The 18775-nt window shown below is 43.4% G+C and overlaps 1 protein-coding gene across 3 annotated transcripts in view; it reads left to right on the forward strand.

Moving 5' to 3' along the window:
* coro2aa (coronin 2Aa) overlaps window positions 1-18775 on the forward strand; it is a 33070-nt gene that overhangs the window by 2259 nt on the left and 12036 nt on the right. Inside the window, exons 1-2 of one of the 3 annotated variants that reach the window (XM_035636798.2) lie at window positions 11637-12107; window positions 17877-18077. In XM_035636798.2, coding sequence (XP_035492691.1) covers window positions 17877-18077 — 201 coding nt within the window. In that variant the 5' untranslated portion in view covers window positions 11637-12107. Of the gene's footprint in view, window positions 1-11636; window positions 12108-16433; window positions 16706-17876; window positions 18078-18775 lie in introns of those variants that run through there. The other 2 variants (XM_035636796.2, XM_035636797.2) reach the window with 2 other exon arrangements.

Raw genomic sequence — 18775 nt, forward strand, 5'->3', positions numbered from 1 at the left:
TGTGCCAGTTGGCTCGTCCAGTGTGGCACCGCCCGTCACTTCCACAGGGGCAGCTTCAGGACGTGCACTTTGTTTGGACTTGAGTACAGTTCAACATTGGGCATTTATTATAAACTTTTAAAGTGGCATCCTTTTGTGATGATGCGACTATACCGACTATGCTGACTTATGGTGAACGCAATGCAATGCACAAACATTGATCTTCTTTCTTGGAAAGAAGACGGATAATATAAGTGTTCTTTTTCTCATTCTTAAACACGTCCTGTCCACTTCTTCACCTCGGCAGCGCACAGGGGGATAAACATTGAGGACAGTTGAACTTTGGCTTTGCTGTTTTTTTTATTAAAATTTCTGCTCCGGCCCTAAACAACAACACGTCTGTCGCCTACGATCTGCGTGCTTTGATGTACTCTCGGTTCGCCAGCTTCCCATTCACAATCTGAAGTTTCTCGGACAGTGATGTGCTTCGAGTTTAAGAACCAGTGTGACGGCACAGCCAGGTCACGGTGATGTTGGTGTTGTGTGCAGTGCAGAGGTGTCATGCCAGTGCTAGATCAGTCTGAGTAGGTCTGTCATCCACCTAATGGGCAAACTCCTGCCAAAAGGAGCATTAGACTAATGAGTGTGCAACACAGCTTCACTTGTGGGAAACGGAAAATTCCCGTCCGAGAATAAATCTCCCCCCTTGTAATTGGGTTTTAAACAAGTAAGAAACAACACGTCTTGCCTGTATCGGAACGTCTTTAATGGGGAATATGTGGTATTTGAAGATGCTGTACTCTCTCCTGTTTAATTCTACTGTCTCTGGAGATCTGTTGTGCACTTTCAAGTTGGGCCATAAAACGCTAACCTGCCGTACCTCTGGCATGTTATCACACAGACTGTTCTCACATACCTGAGATTCTCCCACTCGGTCCAACCTGTGACCTGTGCAGTTTGCCATGTAGGAGCTCAGTTCTTCACAATCTCTGAAGCAGAGACTCATTTTTCATTTTTTTCGTATTTATCTTGGATCAAATGACACTGTCACCCATGTCAAAACAACAACTAGAACTCAATTCTGGTTTCTAAGATAAAACACAGATTTGCTGCTGCTCACAGGTATCAAAGTCCTTCCTGCTGTAAACCCCCCCCCCCCCCCCCCCCCCCCCCCCCGCTGTGAATTGAAGGTGTGCTTTTGAGCAAATACATCCTTGAACCTGAAGGCCTGATAGGTAGAAAAATTTCTTTGGGCAATATGCTGCTGTTATGCAATAAATGGATTGCCAAATAACAGGAGCTGTATTCTTGACAAACCTAAGAAGCTTTTAACTGGGAGTGAAGTGCCTCACAAAATGAGATATGTATTTAATTAAATTGCTTAATTGATAAATTGACAGAAAATTAATCTGTCACAGCTTTCATTTCCAGTCATTTTTTTTTCAAGCAAAAAAGTCCATCCTCTCAACTATGAACATTCTTTGGTTTCACAGTCTTAATAACATAACTTAACATATTCAACCGTCATTTAATTGATTAGTTTATATAGATATGTATGCTCATTTCATGAACAAATATATATTTAGAACAAATCCATTGGTCATGTGAAATGATTGCTTAAATTGAAAGCTACCAAGTTGACCTTGAGGTGAGATTGTTTATCGAGGTGAAGAACATTGAGACTATTGGTCAGACGAAACAAGACATTGAAATGCATCACCTTTCCGTTTCATAGACCAAACAATCAATATTAGATCATTAAAATAACTATAAATTACAGTCTGATATGGTATTGAGGTTCAAATGATTAGCATTAGCTGATAGGAAAAAGACGGCGGCCCATGATGCGCAGGTAGCGTACGGTGTACCGCTCTCCTCTGCAGAATGTGTCGAGTTCGTGGTGTTTCTGTGGATCGCGACAGGTGTTAATCCACACGGAGGTGAGGAAACCAATAAAGGGTGGTGAGTCATGTGGCCAGGTCAGTGTGTCGAGGCCCCTCCGTCTGTCATGGAGAATGTCTGCACCTTTAGCGTATCATTCATTTTGAGGTCTAAATAACAAATACTTTCACATTTCATTGCCATCTTTAGGGCAATTTGTCCAAATACTTTGGTTTATGACCAAGTAGCTGAAAAACTAAGTGCACAGTTCCCTGTTAGCCTCAGCTGTACTTGGTGCTAATTAGCAAATGTTAGCATGCTAACATGCCAAATTTGCATATCAGGTAATGTTAGCATGCTAACATTTGCCAATTACCAAATGTTAGCATGCTAACAAGCCAAATTTGCTTGTCGCCTATCGTTAGCATGCTAACATTTGCCAATTACCAAATGTTAGCATGCTAACAAGCCAAATATGCTCGTCGCCTATTGTTAGCATGTAAACATTTGCCAATTACCAAATGTTGGTGCGCTAACATGCCAATCTATAACATGTTAAGCATGTTAGCATTTTAACTGTGAGCACGTCAGCGTGCTAGAACCTGTAGCTCAAAGTACCACTGGGCCTCAATACAGCTTCACTGAGCTGCTAGCATGGCTGTGCACTCTTAGTCTTGCTTATTTAAATAATTCATTTAGCCTTCAACAGATCACAAGCTCCTCACAGAACCACAGATATACCTCCTTCAAATTACCCAAATTCACAAAAATATGAAAAAGGGAGAAAAACAGAAAATATCCTCATATGTTCGTGCCTCTATAGAAGAAAGAAAGTGATTAAGTGAATATTCTGTGCAGTTTGTGTCCTCTGACAGCATCTGACACTCATTAACACTCATTTTGTTTTGTCCTAATGCAGGATTAAATGAAGGTGAATGAGATGATCTCACTTGCATTGCTAACCACACATTGTGCTGGGTTGGGTGAGGACCCCATGTTTCCGCTAAGTGATGCCTCATACATGATTATAGCATCCGAACAAAGCCCCCGGGGGCCCAAAGTCTCCGACTGCTCCACCTCTCCCCCCGTGGTTCGCTCTTTACTGAACCTAATGAAGTGCTGCCTTCATGCACAGCAGGACCAGAGTGACTTCATGGTGTCTGTGCCCTGTCACATTACAATCTCACCGCTAACTACTCGTGCTGACTTCAGGTTCAGGACTCTTACAGCTCGAAGAGATGTTATCTTTTATGATGCATTCATCTTACAAAAAATCATACATCATAGGATCGGTCAAATGGGTTTTCAAGTTGTGTTTGTAGAGTTAAAGAGGTATCTATTGAATTGATTCAGAGGCAAATTTGTATTCTAATATATAGATACTGAACTCTTACTGGTCAAGACCAGCACTTCCTCTAATACAGATGAAGTGAAACCACTGAAGGATGTTTTTATTATCGGATAGATTTGGGCAAGTTTTCTAGTGCTACTCATAATTAGATGTTTCGACCGGGGCTTGAATGACATGATGAATATCAACAAAATAGATTGAGTATTACCAAGCAGCAAAACAAAACGTATAACTTATCAGAAACGTTATTTTCTTATATAATCAATAATCAAATCAATATAATCAAATCGTTTAGTCCATTAAATGTCAGAGAATAGTAAAAATGCCATATTTTCCAAAGCATCCAGCTGCTTGTTTTATCTCACACAGTTTAGAATTAAAAAATATGTCAAATATTAAGTTCACAAAATGCATTTCGGAGCGACAGTTAATCGATCGTTGTGATCGTTTTCACTCATTGTCAACACTCTGATGAGGAAGACGGATGTCTAACTTTTAAGTGGATTCCTCATTTGTGGCTTTGTATTCCAATCAGACCTAATTTCAGTGACATTTTTTACTAATGATTCTCAATATTTGCCCTTGTCATCCGATGCTCGTTGCTCTGGCCCATCTCCCGAACGGAGTCAAATCTGTCATATTTAAGTGCACAGGCTTTAGGAAGCAATCTGCTGCTGCTTGTAAAGGACGATTAATGTACTCGTCCCGACAATGGCTTGCAAAATCCTAAAATGCCCTTATGTAACCGGAGAGCCTGCATGCGACCGCAGAACCTCTCACTGTTATTGTCGCACAAGGAGCGCCTACAGACCACCAGCTTCCCCGAAAACAAACCAGCTACTGCTGTTCCTGGTCACCGCAGGGCAGGGTCATTTACACAGCCAAGAACAATGACTTTTTAAACAATAGCTTGGAACGACCTGTTTGTATTTCCAGTCTGCGCCTCCTCTCTTCGTCTCTGTTACGTCACGGTCAGATCAGTTGGGGCAGGTTGTCCTGCACGTTTCTGACATGACAGCTGTCCAACTGTTTGAGGATTAACTGGTGCTGCTCCCACGTGGGGCACACGGGGAGAGGATTACTTCAACGAAAAAAAGAAAAAAAGGACAAAAAAAGAGAAGAGAGAGGAAGAGTGTCTGTCGATCGGTGTAACGTCGAGCTCCCGGTGCGCTCGTACGAGTTTCACGGTGACACTGTGAAGGCAACAGGACACCAAGCTGTCAATAAATCGGACTCTGCCTCTCGCATTTAACAACAGATCTAAGCGACTAATATTGAATTGATTGCAGTTCACATAGTTGAAATGGAGTCTAACCAGATGGCATTTCCGGCAACCGACTTTGTTTGGATTAGATGTAGTGTCCCAGTTTGGGACGCAGATAGGAAAATATATATTTGTAATATCCAGATTGTTTTAAGAGTCTTAGCACTACATTTTGTTCCTTGACCTTCTGGCGTTTTCAAAACATCATCAGGTATTTGAGATAAATTTGACTCCGATGTAATGGTACTACCTGAGAGGCAAAACTATCGGGTTGGAGGAAATGAATGGTCTTGCATTCACCAAGGTCTCTGTCAAGAAAAGTCAATGTCCTCCCCTTTCGATCCCTGCCCCCCATCCATCACTTTGTCAAGAGTCCATGTACTGGCTCGTGGTGTAAAAAAAACAACATAAATGCATGACGCATTAGCCCAGTTAATTTGCTGCCCTCTTTGTCAACAGTTGTATATTTGTATGAGCTATAAACACGTGAAACAAAGACTGATGTTGTCAGCATGTTTCATAGATCTTAATAGGCAAATGGAATGGAAATCACAGAGATAAGGAAAATGTCTGTTTACAAATGAAAGAGATCAGAGATATGTGTCTACATCCTTCACAAGTTGTTCTTGTTTCTTCTTCTTTAAAAAAAAATTATATAAAATACTTATACTTATACAGTATTTATTTACTGTGATTTGCCGACTTATTATGCAATATCACATCTTTAATATTTCTTGTTAATCCTTTGGTGACTCATCAGATGTCTGCGTGTGTGTGAGCTGAGCCCCAGTTTAAGAACCAATGTCTTAGAGCTTTTACATGATGAATTTTCAAACTCTTCTGTCTTGTGGTGAAGGAACAGTATGAGCATTTATAGACTTATGTTAATGCAGCAGCGTGCTTTTAGCATGTGCTATTGTTGTTTTGGAGTCGGAGGGCCTTAATCGTGCGGCAGATGGGTCGGCAGAGTGTGATTCATTATTCATGAAGGGTAGTAGATGGTCTTCTCCACTGATGTGTATGTTTGCTCACCATATTGATCCCAGTGGCTTTGATGACCATTAAAAATGCTGTCAGGGCAAATGTACACTCACTCTCTGACAAGGCGAGTGGCAGGTATGTACATTTGTTCATTGGACTTGACAAGTATTTCCGTTCGAATGCTGCTTGATGGATTTGTCTGTTGCACTGAGCACTAAAAGCTGGTGCACATTCAGGATCATGTATAGCATTCAGTAAACAGCTCGGGCTAATTTAGCTAAATATATGTTGTAGGGATGGTGAAGATGGTGGGTTCAGTTGGTCCACGTCTTTGGTCCAGGCTGTAGCCCAACAAATACTACCAATGAAATACAAATATTGATGGTCCCCTAAGATAACCCCACTGACTTTGCTGATTGTCTGTCCTTTCCTCTAGTGTCACGATGAGGTTGAGAGTTTTTGGTCCAGAGCGTAGACTGTACATGATGATGTACGACATGACGGCTCCTCAAAAGTGAAGTGAAAACATCTTGATTGCAGTATAGGTCATGAACCCCGCCTCCTCCATGTTAGCAGATGGGACACGGGCCAAACTTAAAGTCAAAGTACATTTTAATAAATGTTTTTAGGGACTGGCTCATGTATTGGTGGGACCTCGATACCGCGGCTCCACTCCACGATCACTACTGACTCCAGATGACTCCAAATGAAATCAAAAGCATAAAAGTGGCAGCTCCTATATCCACGATATTTTGGCTACATTTTTGTACAATAGGGGGAAGAGGAGACGCGTCATCCATCTTGCTTTTACAATTTATGGTTCAGAATTGTAGCGGCATCATCAGTTCAAACTCTCTCTTCCTATTGTTTGGTTTATGTCCAAACAATTTAGAATTTAAACTATTAAACAATAGTCAGCTTTAAGTGGCAGGGTCAAAATGTGTTGGTTGTGATACACTTCTCATAATTCTCAGCGTGTGCAAAGTGTGTTTTTCCTGGTGGAGGACACCTTGACATCAACACTTCAGCGAGCTGCACGTTCTGCGTGTGGACTATCACAACACGTTAATTCAGTTGGCTGATGGGCGTAATCTGATTAGCAGCGGCCTCCCTCTGCCTCAGAACACGGGTGTGCACTGCAGCAGTCCGCCGTCTGTGTATTGTTTGTAGGGAGAGGCTGAGCCTATATATAAAGGCAAGCTAATACCCTTGAGTCGCAGAAAGTGAAACTCACCTTGACGACAGTTACTATGGTTAGAATGGATGGACGGCGTTTAGCTGCTGAGGCTAACAACTGTGCACTGTGTTCATTTAAGAGACAAGGAACCCCGTGACTTGTGCTGGTTCTACTCTGAGGAACAAGATCATTTCCCTTTGCTCAATAATTGATCATCCTTCGGCCATTGTGTCATTTATTATGCATAGAATATATTTAACAAATAGTAAAATTCTACAACAAAAGGCATATCTTTTGCACATTGATTCCTCAGGCTGTGCCTCCTGATCTAATTTTAGAACATCAAAGCTAATTTTGTGCCGTTGCACATTTTCCCCTCCTCCGTCTTTGGTTTGATGCTGAATATTTTTAACTGTGTCAGGCCACTGGCCCACTGTCTACTGGGAAGCTTTTTTAGATTTGTTGCAATTGATAAGAGATAACGGGAGCCATGTTGAGGCTCTGACCTACTGCAATGCATCATCATCCATTATTATAATTAAGAAATAGAAATATGATTTATTAAATTATCATTTTAACATATACAGTTCATACGTTTATGTGCTTTTTTTAAGCACTTTTGTCTACTTGCAATCTGCAATTAATGACCCATTGTTTCAAAAATGACTTTGAATTTGTAATGGTAAAACTGATATCACTGTAATAGGGCAACTGCACCTTTCTAGAACAAGATTCTTTACTGGCGTAGCCACAATAACCGATGGGCGGGGCTATATAGGGGCAGGGCTCAGTTAGTTGCAAGTTGTCCTAGTCAGACGCATCCACAACAGCAGGAACATTTCCGGAACATGCAGGCGAGGGGTGGCGCCGGGTAGAGCGCCCACTCGCTCGCCGCGAATCTTCCAGAGATTGTCCTGCTGTATTCTCACATGGGCTCGCTCGGACATTTTCCAAACATGTTACAATGGGGCTGGCGTTTTCCGACATTTGCATTCTCATTCTCTCATACAGCCCCTCTGGAAAAGTTCAGGAAAATGTCCGGACTCTAGTCCATGTGTGAATGCAACTGAAGAGATTCAATTTATCAGTCAGTTCTATGAAAATGAAGTTGTTTCAGCTCTTCAAAAAAGCAAAAGGAAATGAGAGCGCGTCAGGTTGAAGTGTTGTGATCGTTGCGTGTTGTCTATGAAACCTCTATCCAGGATGTCTTGGGTCTGGATCCTCTTAACGTAAATCGATAAAGAAATTGATTTGGTTTCCTGCTCGTCAGACCCAATCGATGTCCGTTGTTCTGGATGTTGTGTGGGTGGTCGTCAGAAAGATTCCATTCTTTTTGTCTCAAATCACAGCAGAAAAAAAACGTGTGAAAACGGAGGTGCACATAAAATGGGTGACTATGTAACAGATTTTCACTTGCATACGAGAGAGGCATTTTTTCGTTAGTGCTTCTCTGATGTCAGTCCAGATGTTGTTGGCTGTACAAACCGCGACTCGCTGCCAAAGTTGATGTAAGCAGGTAAGTAAAGCGGTGATATCACTCAATGGGAATTGTTCAGAACAGCTGCGTTGGTACAGACATTGGATGGAGTCGGCCACGGAAGAATGAGGTGCTCTGCACAGGCGTGCTGACTGGAGGTGAGATCTCCATCCCGCTGTCCTCTCTGGTCGTCCATATGATGAATGGCTCCATTTGACATTAGCAGAGATTAAGAATGACCATTGAATGTCTTATGAAATATTCTTTCTTCCTTTCTTTTGATCGCCATCACGTCTCTGTCTGTTATCTGCTTGCATGGATCACTACTGAATCGGGTATCACCTCCGACCCGACTGTCTCAAAATGCTCCAGGAGAAAGCATTGTGTCTTTTGCTTTCCCTTTTCTGGCTTTGAAATAAACTTTGACAATTGTTTCAAAGTTTGGCTTGTGTTCAGACTCAGACTAGTGCAGGCAAAGTTTTCAAACCCAGCGATTGCATCAGTAGAATTCGTCACACCTCGGCCTGTTGAGACACATGAGTGGATCATGATCTCACTCTGTATCTTCATTTTGTGAGCGTGTTCCCGTTACTCTGCTTGTTCTCACAGTTTGAAGTTCTCCTGTCACGTTATATGTAATTTTACATTTGCAGGATTAACATACAGTATATATTGTGATATAATATAGTATTTTCTCATGTTTATAGGTCAAATGGCACAAGGTGCAGGATGTTTCTGGCTAATTTAGTTGAAACCAAAAAAACAAGGTGATTCATCACATGATGGAGAAAATGTGCCTAACCAGTGTATGTTCACCTTTGACAGCTGAAAGAAAATTGCGTCTACATTTCATCCATGTCATACGACGAATTTTGTTCCAATTGCAGTAATTGTTCCTTGATATTAAGACTTAATCTTATGCTGCCATATTGTCTACATCAGTTTTTTTTTCTTCTTCTTCAGTGAACCTCCTATATTATCACCATAAGGTAGAGCGGGAATTGAAAAATCTTCTCTCTGTCTGTCCGTCCCGTGACCTCCGGCAGGCGCGGCTCCTTAATTTGCAACATGCATGCAAAAACAGCAAAGCAACATGCAGATATAATGACGTAAAAAAGCTTGACCTTGCTTTTCTCCTGTGCAGCACAGGACTCATGAATAAGGCCGTACCAAGTGATGTAAAAGGGCTTTTATTTCACCGACGGTGTTGCCCTGACCAGTCATTTGGACATGGTAGCTTTCGAGAGTTACTTAATAACTTTATCATCTGTTTTTAACGGAGGTTTCCGTGTACAGTGGACTTCAGTAGCTCCAGATGTCTTATTCAAAAATGGACTGCGCCATGTTCAGTTCCGTGTCTACTTGACTATTCGCTCAGTTGCCGGAGCACAAAGTGAAAACACTCAAAAAGAACAAAAATGCCAAACCTCACTACAGCAGGTAAAGCATCAAACGGAAACACCAGGGTTGCACTTGGCACTGAAACCAGGTGTCTTACAGTCAAAACACAGTCAGGCGACTAATCGGCGGCGACTGAAGTGAGGAAGGGGGGAAGGTCACCGTGGCTCTGTAGTGTCAAGGGCTCTGGCGTGTTTTTCCCACAGCAGCCGGCTATTAGGCTGCGGCCGTGTGATCCGTGATTAGAGAGCGAGCCGCTGGTCTGAGTCACAAGCTTTTGAGAGCCGTGCCCTGTCCTTATTGATAATTGCCACAAGTCAGACACACACTTACTTAAAAAAATGCCAAGGTTCAATCCAGAGCCCAAGAGCTGAACGCGGGAAAGAAAATACAGCGTGTGACGACGAGAGGAGCCTCGGCTGCCCACGAAATTCATAAATCAACTCCGCCTGTCTGTCTGTTTTGATAAGGGGAGCACGTACACGATGACATTGGCCAACCCCTCCACTGTCCGCCCGCTCTCTGGCTGGGTAGATTCACACTGGCTTGAACATACAAATTGAAGATCTGCACACGTCTGTGCCTTGTTTGTTCAAATTGTGCCATTCTCGAGGGATTTCAGTTTCCGTACAGTCATGCAATTCCATTCTGTAGTCAGTTTTTAGGAGGTGAGATTGAATTGTCAATGTCTATCGGTGATGAGCTGTAGGTCGGGGAGTATTAGGAGTCCCCCACTGATTTGAACTGATCCCAACAGATAGTTGAGTTAAACTCCTGTTTTTGATGCACCATGTGTTCACCAGTGTGTGTGTGTGTGGCCTGTCTCTTATCTCCGAGTGTGTGACCGTTGGACTTTGTTGTGTATTTGGGCCGACATGTGTTTGTGACCACCTTTGTCACTAGCGGTGACTGGAGTCGCTGTGTGCAGTTTCATGCTACATTATACATTTATACTTAACGTATACATTTCTTTAAAAGGCCATTTACCGTAATAATAATCATTTTTATCATCATATTTTTTTTATCATTATACTTCTGTACTTTATGGCCCCGAATATCTCTTTTTCTTTATTCAGGGAGAAATACTTATGATAAGACAATAGTTGTAAGGTGCTTTTTGAAAAAGCTTTTTAAAAATTGTAATTTTTTTAACATTGATGTGTTGTTACCTTTGCTCTGATAAATGTATTAATTCATTCAACCTTTATTCATACAGGGTTGTCCGATGAGAACAGTTGACTCACTCGTCACAACTACACAATCCAAAATTTTGATTGATTTTACACTCACAAGCCTGCAAATGAAGGATATGGACAAAATGAAGGAAGGGCAAATGGGCCATTAAACCCCATATTAAATCATTTCAGAGACACAATGCTGTGAATGAAAAAGGTCAACTTTTAGATCCACACCTCAAGATCTGAATTGCAACTGGCATGCACACGTGCACGTTTGTGCGATAGCAACGATTGATCAACCCCCTCGGCTTCGCCCGTTTGACCCGTGGACTATGTGAAGGCCAGTAGTCAGTGCACAGCTTTTTGTTTTTTTCTCGCTCCATCCTCACATCGACCTGTTAGCCTAGCCTCTGGTGCTAATGTGCCATTGCGTAATGTTTGAGTTTGACTCGGAGCAATTACCACCGCTGTGCAGCAGCAGCAGCAGCCATGTGAAGGCCTGAATGGGTTTTGTAGCAGCTGGGCGTTCGGCCAAACAATCCAGCCAATCAAATTCTGTGTGTGGGCTGCACCTTTATGCTCATTCATCTGGTGATGGACAGATACTCTTTGATTAATTGCCTTAATTGAAGCAGGTCATACTTCCGACAGTCTTTGCAGGAATTGGAAAGTCTTATGGGACATCCAGTGAGACATCCAGTGAGACATCCAGTGAGACATCCAGTGAGACATCCAGTGAGACATCCTGACTGAGCAAACACTGCGGAGGAGGGACGAGAGGGAGCGGCACTCAAGGAAAGAGAGGGAGTGTGATTACCTGTTCTCTCTCTCTCTCTCTCTCTCTCTCTCTCTCTCTCTCTCTCTCTCCTCACAGTCACCTCCCCTCTCTGGGAGTGTACACACTCCTGCGTTCTCCCCGTTCTTGTTCACACATGCTCTCGTCTTCATGCTGCACACACACACACAGACACACACACACACACACACACACACACACACACACACACACACACACACACACACACACCATCTCTTCTGACTGTCTGTCTGTGTGCACATCGAAGAAGAAGCTCGGTCAGGATTCTGTTCGGACAGGACATAAAGATTTTTGACAGGCTGCTTGTGTGAATGTGTATGTGTGTGTGCCCGCGTGTGTACCCGTGGCTATTTGTTGGTCTGCATGTGTGTGTGTGCGTGCGTGCGTGCGTGCGTGTGTGTGTGTGTGTGTGTGCTAAGCAGAAGAAGCAGACTCTCCATCTGCTTGACGTAAAGTAAGAAGAGTGATTCCTGATTTATTTTTTTTGAAGGGGAGGAGGGATTTTTTTCATTCTTTGACTTCCCACTCAGACACAGAGACATCATTTTTTCACACTCAAGGACCTGCTGCTCCTTCTCGTGCCAGTGACAGCTCACTTGACAGGGTGAGTGCTGCTGAACCCAGTCTCACACTCCCTCTTGCTCACCTACACACACACACTCCTCATTTTTCCTTCCGTGTTGACTCGCCGTTGATTCCTTTTGTGTCCTGCTCTCTGATCTGCATCGGCTTTTCTGTTATTGGTCTTTTATTCCTTAGACCTCTGTCCACAGAGGTGTGTGTGTGTGTGTGTGTGTGTGTGTGTGTGTGTGTGTGTGTGTGTGTGTGTGTGTGTGTGTGTGTGTGTGTGTGAGCGTGTGTGAGCGTGTGTGTGTGTGTGTGTGTGTCTGTGTGTGTGTGTGTGTGAGCGTGTGTGTGTGTGTGTCTGTGTGTGTGTGTGTGTGTGTGTGTGTGTGTGTGTGTGTGTGAGCGTGTGTGAGCGTGTGTGAGCGTGTGTGTGTGTGTGTGTGTGTCTGTGTGTGTGTGTGTGTGAGCGTGTGAGCGTGTGTGTCTGTGTGTGTGTGTGTGTGTGTGTGTGTGTGTGTGGGGATACCCTGGGGATTCAAATTCAGGATTGCATTTGTAGGAGACAGGCTTGAACAAGATGAAACACAAATCTTTCTTCAAACCTCCTCTGCACCTGGTATATTTGGAAAAACTATTTAAAAAAAAAAAAAGTATATATATATATATATATATATATAAATAAATAAAACTCCTTTCCCTGCACAGCAAAGATCTATTTTTGTCAGCAGACTTGACTTCTTCAAGTTAATTGTCCTATTACCACAAACTTGGACACGTAGCCACTCATTCTCTGGCAGTAAGAGTTGTTTCTATTTTTTGCTGATGACAAAAAAAACAACAACCCAAAAACGTCAGTACGAAACCAAAGCTGTTCCACAACAGTGAAAATGAAATCATCATTCACCGTCCCAGTCAAGTCCTCTGTACCCACGGATGGTTATTTGTGGTGGTGTCCACCCTTCAGAACACTACCAGCCACTGGAGTATGTGGCCTGTGGTTTGAATCGCAGTCTGTTCGAGTCTCTGTTCATTAAGCTCGGACTCCTGTTTCTCACGTCAAGGTTTACGAACCTATGAGGACACGGTGCTTCTTGGTCCAAACTGTCACAGTGTAGTCGGGGCTTGGTACCAAACCGCATTCCTTTTGTAAACGCTGCCCCAAAACATGCTCAGTCGGGTTCTCAGGCTTCCTAACGTATTCTGTGATCACAGTTTTCGTTTGCTCGAATAAAAAAAAAAGAAAAGGTTTAAAACATGTTTGCGACGCTCAAAAGAAAGTATTGAAAAAGTGTCACCATCAAACAATACACAGCCTTACTTTGTAGTAGTGTGTGTGTAAGTATTGACGCCCTGTGTCCATTTACAGTAAGGATCTCTGTGCATAAGTGCGTCCATGATTTAAGTCATATTGTCTTCCACATTATGTTTGCGTGTTCCTCGGCGGCTAATGGACTCACAGCACCGGACGTGTGTTCTCTCCTCCGTGGGGACAATCATTTTCACAGTTTTCTTTTCTCATTCCTATTTGATAATAACAGAAAAAGAGCTTTGAAGGAAACACTTATAGTCAGGCTGTAAAAGAACCACCAGGTTTGGCAAACGTCAAGTTGAGAGACCAAACAAAAGCAGAACTACTGCTCAAACTGTTCTTTTTAAACATCAGAGTCAATGGACCAACTTCCTCTGTCCCCTTTTGACTCCACATACTTGACGTAGTGGTGCACGCGCACAGTGCACCCGCCGATCATGACCGACACCTCAAGTGGGCTCACGTTTGACACCGTGTCTTTAAGTCATTCTTGTGGCCCGAGGTGTGATGTCTGTCTCTCGTTTGTCCGCCCCCTTCTCGTGAATGTGCCCAGCTGCCGGATGATAGATATGTGGTAGATATAGATATCAAAAGTCAAAGAAAAACCTTTCATCCATGAGTTGCATGGTTACATGCAAATGATCCCCACCCTGCCCCCCGGACTCCTGTGTGCGTTAATCATTCATTCGCTTTTATCTGGTCATGAATTCATACAGCTGTAAAACACCCACCTAGAATAAAGGACTGCTGTGAGATGATCGGAAGATCCCGATGTGCTAATGTGGAGGCCCGCGCTTCTAAAACCTGCAGGACATTTCTGAAGTAAAGAAAACAACCGTAGTTATGTTGGACGTCGAGTTTTCCACGTAGCTCCAGTGGATAATGTAGATCCATGGGTGGTTTTGAAGAAATTGTTCAAAGGTTATGTGTGTATGCTGCATGAATGCACAGAGCAAATATTCTCCAGGTAAACAGAGTTACTAGAGCACACAAACAGAATGACAAACACAGCTACATCCTGTCTTTATCCGCTCGCACTCATTCACGTGTGCACTCTATAGCGTTGCAGCAGCTATTGGATTACCAGTCAGGCTGTTGGATCCTATTACAAGACAGAGGTTGTAAGCTGTCATCTGTGTATGATATCAGACGAGTCTTAGTGTCTCACTCACTCAGACACACACACACACACACACACACACAATGAATGACGTGAACGCACATACCGCCTCAGCGCATATTCACACCTGTACATTCCTCGTCTCGAATTTCACCCTGAGCGTTTACAAAATATCCCACTCGCAGCTGGAGAAACTCGGGGCTGGTTCGCGCGCCTTCGCCGCCGGATTCTCGGATTGGGTTCGGTGTCACAAGGTCATTCGTTTCTAAAAGGGCCAGGAGTCCACTCAGACAAACAAATGCAGGTCTAGTATATTGGTGGGAGTGTTGCGGGATCAGCAGATTTCTTCTCTGCTTCGTTCTGTCGTAGCTTTAGGCCCCTGCGCGGCATGAGTAACCAACGTCTTGACACCAGTAAGTGAACTTTGAACTCCCCCTCCTACAGCAGAGAGAGAGAAGAGAGAGGAGTGGCTGCCGGTGTACATGTTTATGAGTTATGAGGTGCTTAGAAGACGGCCTGTAAGAGATAAGTGAATGCAATGCATATATATATATATATGTATACACACACACACAAGTACAGACCCACACAAGAAGTCTGGCTGAGCCGACCGGATAAACAATGGGTCTTATCATATCTGTATTTTCAGTTTAGTGTTATGTCTGTTTTTACAGCCCCCGTTATTGAGGTCGCGGCTGTGACTCACCGGTGTGCGCTCTTAAATAAATTTCGCTGCGACAAAGAAGGGTGATGCATCGCCTTTGTTCATTTTCAAAGGAGAAGTCCTATTGAATGAAAGCCCTTGGTTTTTTTTTCCAGCTGTCAGGGAATGTGCCTGTTTTAAGGTCTGATCGGGCGGGAGGCTGGTGTAAAAATAGCCAGAATAGTGTTCTCGTCATCAGCTCTGCGAGCAGCTGATGACGCGGCCCCCCCGCCACGCGGCCCCCCCGCCACGCGCCCCCCCCCCGCCGCGCGCCTGCCGCAGGACGCAGCTGAGGGGAGTTCTGCCACTGGCCTGATTACGACCTGCTCGAGATGTGACGACACGTCTCAGCTCTTTTCCGCCATTGGAAGCTTCTTCCTCCCCGGTCTTGTAAGCCTCAGCAAAACATGGAGCGCTGATTATGTGGTCCCAGATGTGCTCCAGTTTGTAATTGCGCGGCGCTTTACTGAGTGTTCAAAAAAAGCTACGCCACTGACCGAAGGCGTTCGAATTTGTGAAATGCTTGAAAAAAAAGAAGAGGAAGTCACATCTTGTTGTTCAGTGGGTTGACCCAGCACGTGCTTCTATGAGTGTCGGCCTGTCTTTCTTTTGTTGGCACATTCAAGTCCCTGTGAGGAAGTTGCTGGTAAATATTGGTTTTGTTACAGTAGAGCAGAGCAGGTGGCATTTCTTTTTTCCACAGGGACAAAAGGATGATAATGATCAATATGCCTTACGCATGACATCGGAAAGGCTTTATCAGTAATTAGAGTACTTCGAGTTTACACAACTACACTAATCACTAAATGTGAATGCCTTTCAATGGGCCCAGTGCAAAAGAGGTAGCAGGGCACATGTTCCTGGGTGGACCTGTTCCGATTCATTGATCATGTGCGGGGCGCTGCCGTCGACCGTGCAGTGAGATTGATCCAGTCAAAGTTTGAATTTGTCTTTGAAAAAGAAGAAACTTTATGACCCCCTGTTCAATTTACTAATGTCAACAGCAACTATTTAGCATGTTAACATGCCAGTGTAAACATTGTGGTAGGTATTTTTCTCAATTTTTTTTCTCCAAATAGTCAGAAATATAGAATCTGGCAGAATAATGACTAAAGAAAACTCTTTAAAAGCTTTTAGTGCCTTGTTCGTATGTTTTTTTATGCCGTATTTTGCAGTATATAACATCTAAATCATTAAATTAGTTTTGTTGAGTGAGTGTAACACACTACACTGAAACGAATTGAACTCAATACTACTTGCAGCTCTGTTTCTGGAGGATGTAAATCCTACAGAGATTCTTTTCTTTTTTTCCCCCATGGTAACAAGGTCCCTTTGTTCCCAAGTTAACAGTGGACACTACACAGTCAGCTGCGCGGGGATGAGCATATGGACGTGACAGCTTGTGTCAGACTCTCAAACACCTGAGCAGTTTGACGAATCGCTTTTGTCGAGCGGGGAAACATTCCTGTGCGACAGTGTGAGGCGATGGCCCGGGGGAAGAAGGTGAGAGGTGGAAGGGAAAACCGAGACGCAGAGAGTCATGATTTCCACCCGGGCCATTTCTGTTACTTTGGGATTCTCCTTTTCTTTTCTTTTCTCTTTTTTTTTTTCAACCAAACATTTTTCCACAGTTTCCCTGCTCGGCTTCTTTCCAGCTACAGCCCGTCTGCAGCCAGGCCTGCGTGGTTCTAACCAAATCCAGTTATTTTTAACCTCACTCGCTGTGATGCCACGCTCGCTTGTATTTATTTTGCCATCATCTGACTCACCAGCGGGCAGCGCACATAAATCAGGAGAGTGATGTCATTGTTTTTTTGGTGACCCGTCGAAGACACTTGCGATGGCTTTGTATCTCCTGTTGTTGTTGTTTTGTTGCGCCCCCCCCCCCCCAACTCTCTGCGTCTGCGCTACGTCCTTGGTTGGGTCCCTTTTTCTTTTCTTTTATTTTGCATTAACGTCTTGTCCATCGTCCTACTCCACCCCTAATTCATAAGTAATGACCGTGCAGCAGGCGGGCAGGGAGCCGGGGCAGACATGCTGGCTGGCCAGGCTCCGTCCCTGTGGACCAGAGCCACTTATCTCTCACAGTAATTACATATACATTGACCGGCTTAAGGAAAGTGGCTAAAAAGAGACTGAAGATTTGGGAAGTCTCGCAGGCCTTCCTCTTCCTAGTCATATAAGTATACATGATGGAGTGATTGATTTCATTTGGAGAGGAAAATTGTGGAAAAAAATATTAATCCTAGCTTCACTCATCTAAGCTGATTGAAACACAATCATAATATAAACACAATTATTGTCATGTACAACACATAAACAAATGATCTGAGTCGTCGTTACACATGTATGTTCCTGACTTGTTTTTCCATTGCCTTGGCCATTTAACCAGTTATGTAAGATACATGGATAAGATGATGGACAGCCACCTGACATTTTGTGATTGTCATACCACATTCTTGCTGATCTGGAACACAACAAAAGTAGAAAAATCTGAAATATTAAAAACAATGATAGTGAACAAGCAAAACCCGAATCATTCACAGGTAATGGGAATACAAATGGTGACTAAAAACTACCACCTACAAAAATCTCCAGCAGAGTTAACCTTGCAAGATGGATGATTCTCCTTGACTGACCTCCCCTCCTCCTCCACCTCTCTCCCCTTTGTCAGATGACATGGCGTCCTCAGTACCGCAACTCCAAATTCCGCCACGTGTTTGGTAAGGCCGCCACCAAGGATAGCTGCTATGATGGCGTGCCAATCACACGCAGCGTCCAGGACAACAACTTCTGCGCCGTCAACCCACGGTTCCTGGCAGTCATCACTGAGTGTGCCGGGGGAGGGGCCTTCCTGGTCCTGTCTCTCCATCACGTGAGTATGTGCATGTGATCGAATTGACAGACGGATGGTTTGAAGTGGTGTTTGCACACTCGCTTGAAATGCAGATGAGAGATCCAGTGACAAGGTGACAGTGTATCTCTGGTTTGAAGTCACCTGCTTCATCTAGCACTATATCTGACCTGACAATCACATTAAAAGGCCAGACATTGTGCGTCACTTGCCTTTTCTTGACTGGTTGGTACAAAACAAATCAGATCATCTTCTTTTCAAAATAGAAAATGACTGACATGAAGCCAATGTCTTCGATCATGCCGGCATTATCAAATCACATGATGTGTTTTTGGGTTCAATATGTTATATATACTATCTCAGTGTGAAAAATTAATACTTTGGTCCTATAGGCAATGTTGTGCTGAACAAAAAAACATACTGTACTTAACATTGACACAGTAAACATTTTTAATGAGGTATAAATAAGTAAATGAAAAGAACTAAAATCGACCAAAATCACCCAGGACTCCTAATAGTTCAAATGAAACAAAAAAAAGAAGTAATTTGTGTAATTATTTTTGGGACAGTAAAAATGTGTATTCATTCCCTGAGCTGAAATGAATTGTTCAGCACATCTTTCGTGGTCCCACTATGCACACACAGCACACCTGGAGAAGACAGCTCTGCTCTCAGAATATAAATAGCACCGCAGCAGTGAAGCCAGAAGAACTTCTAAA

This window comes from Scophthalmus maximus, chromosome 8 (assembly GCF_022379125.1).
Source record: "Scophthalmus maximus strain ysfricsl-2021 chromosome 8, ASM2237912v1, whole genome shotgun sequence".
Classification (NCBI taxonomy): Eukaryota; Metazoa; Chordata; class Actinopteri; order Pleuronectiformes; family Scophthalmidae; genus Scophthalmus; species Scophthalmus maximus.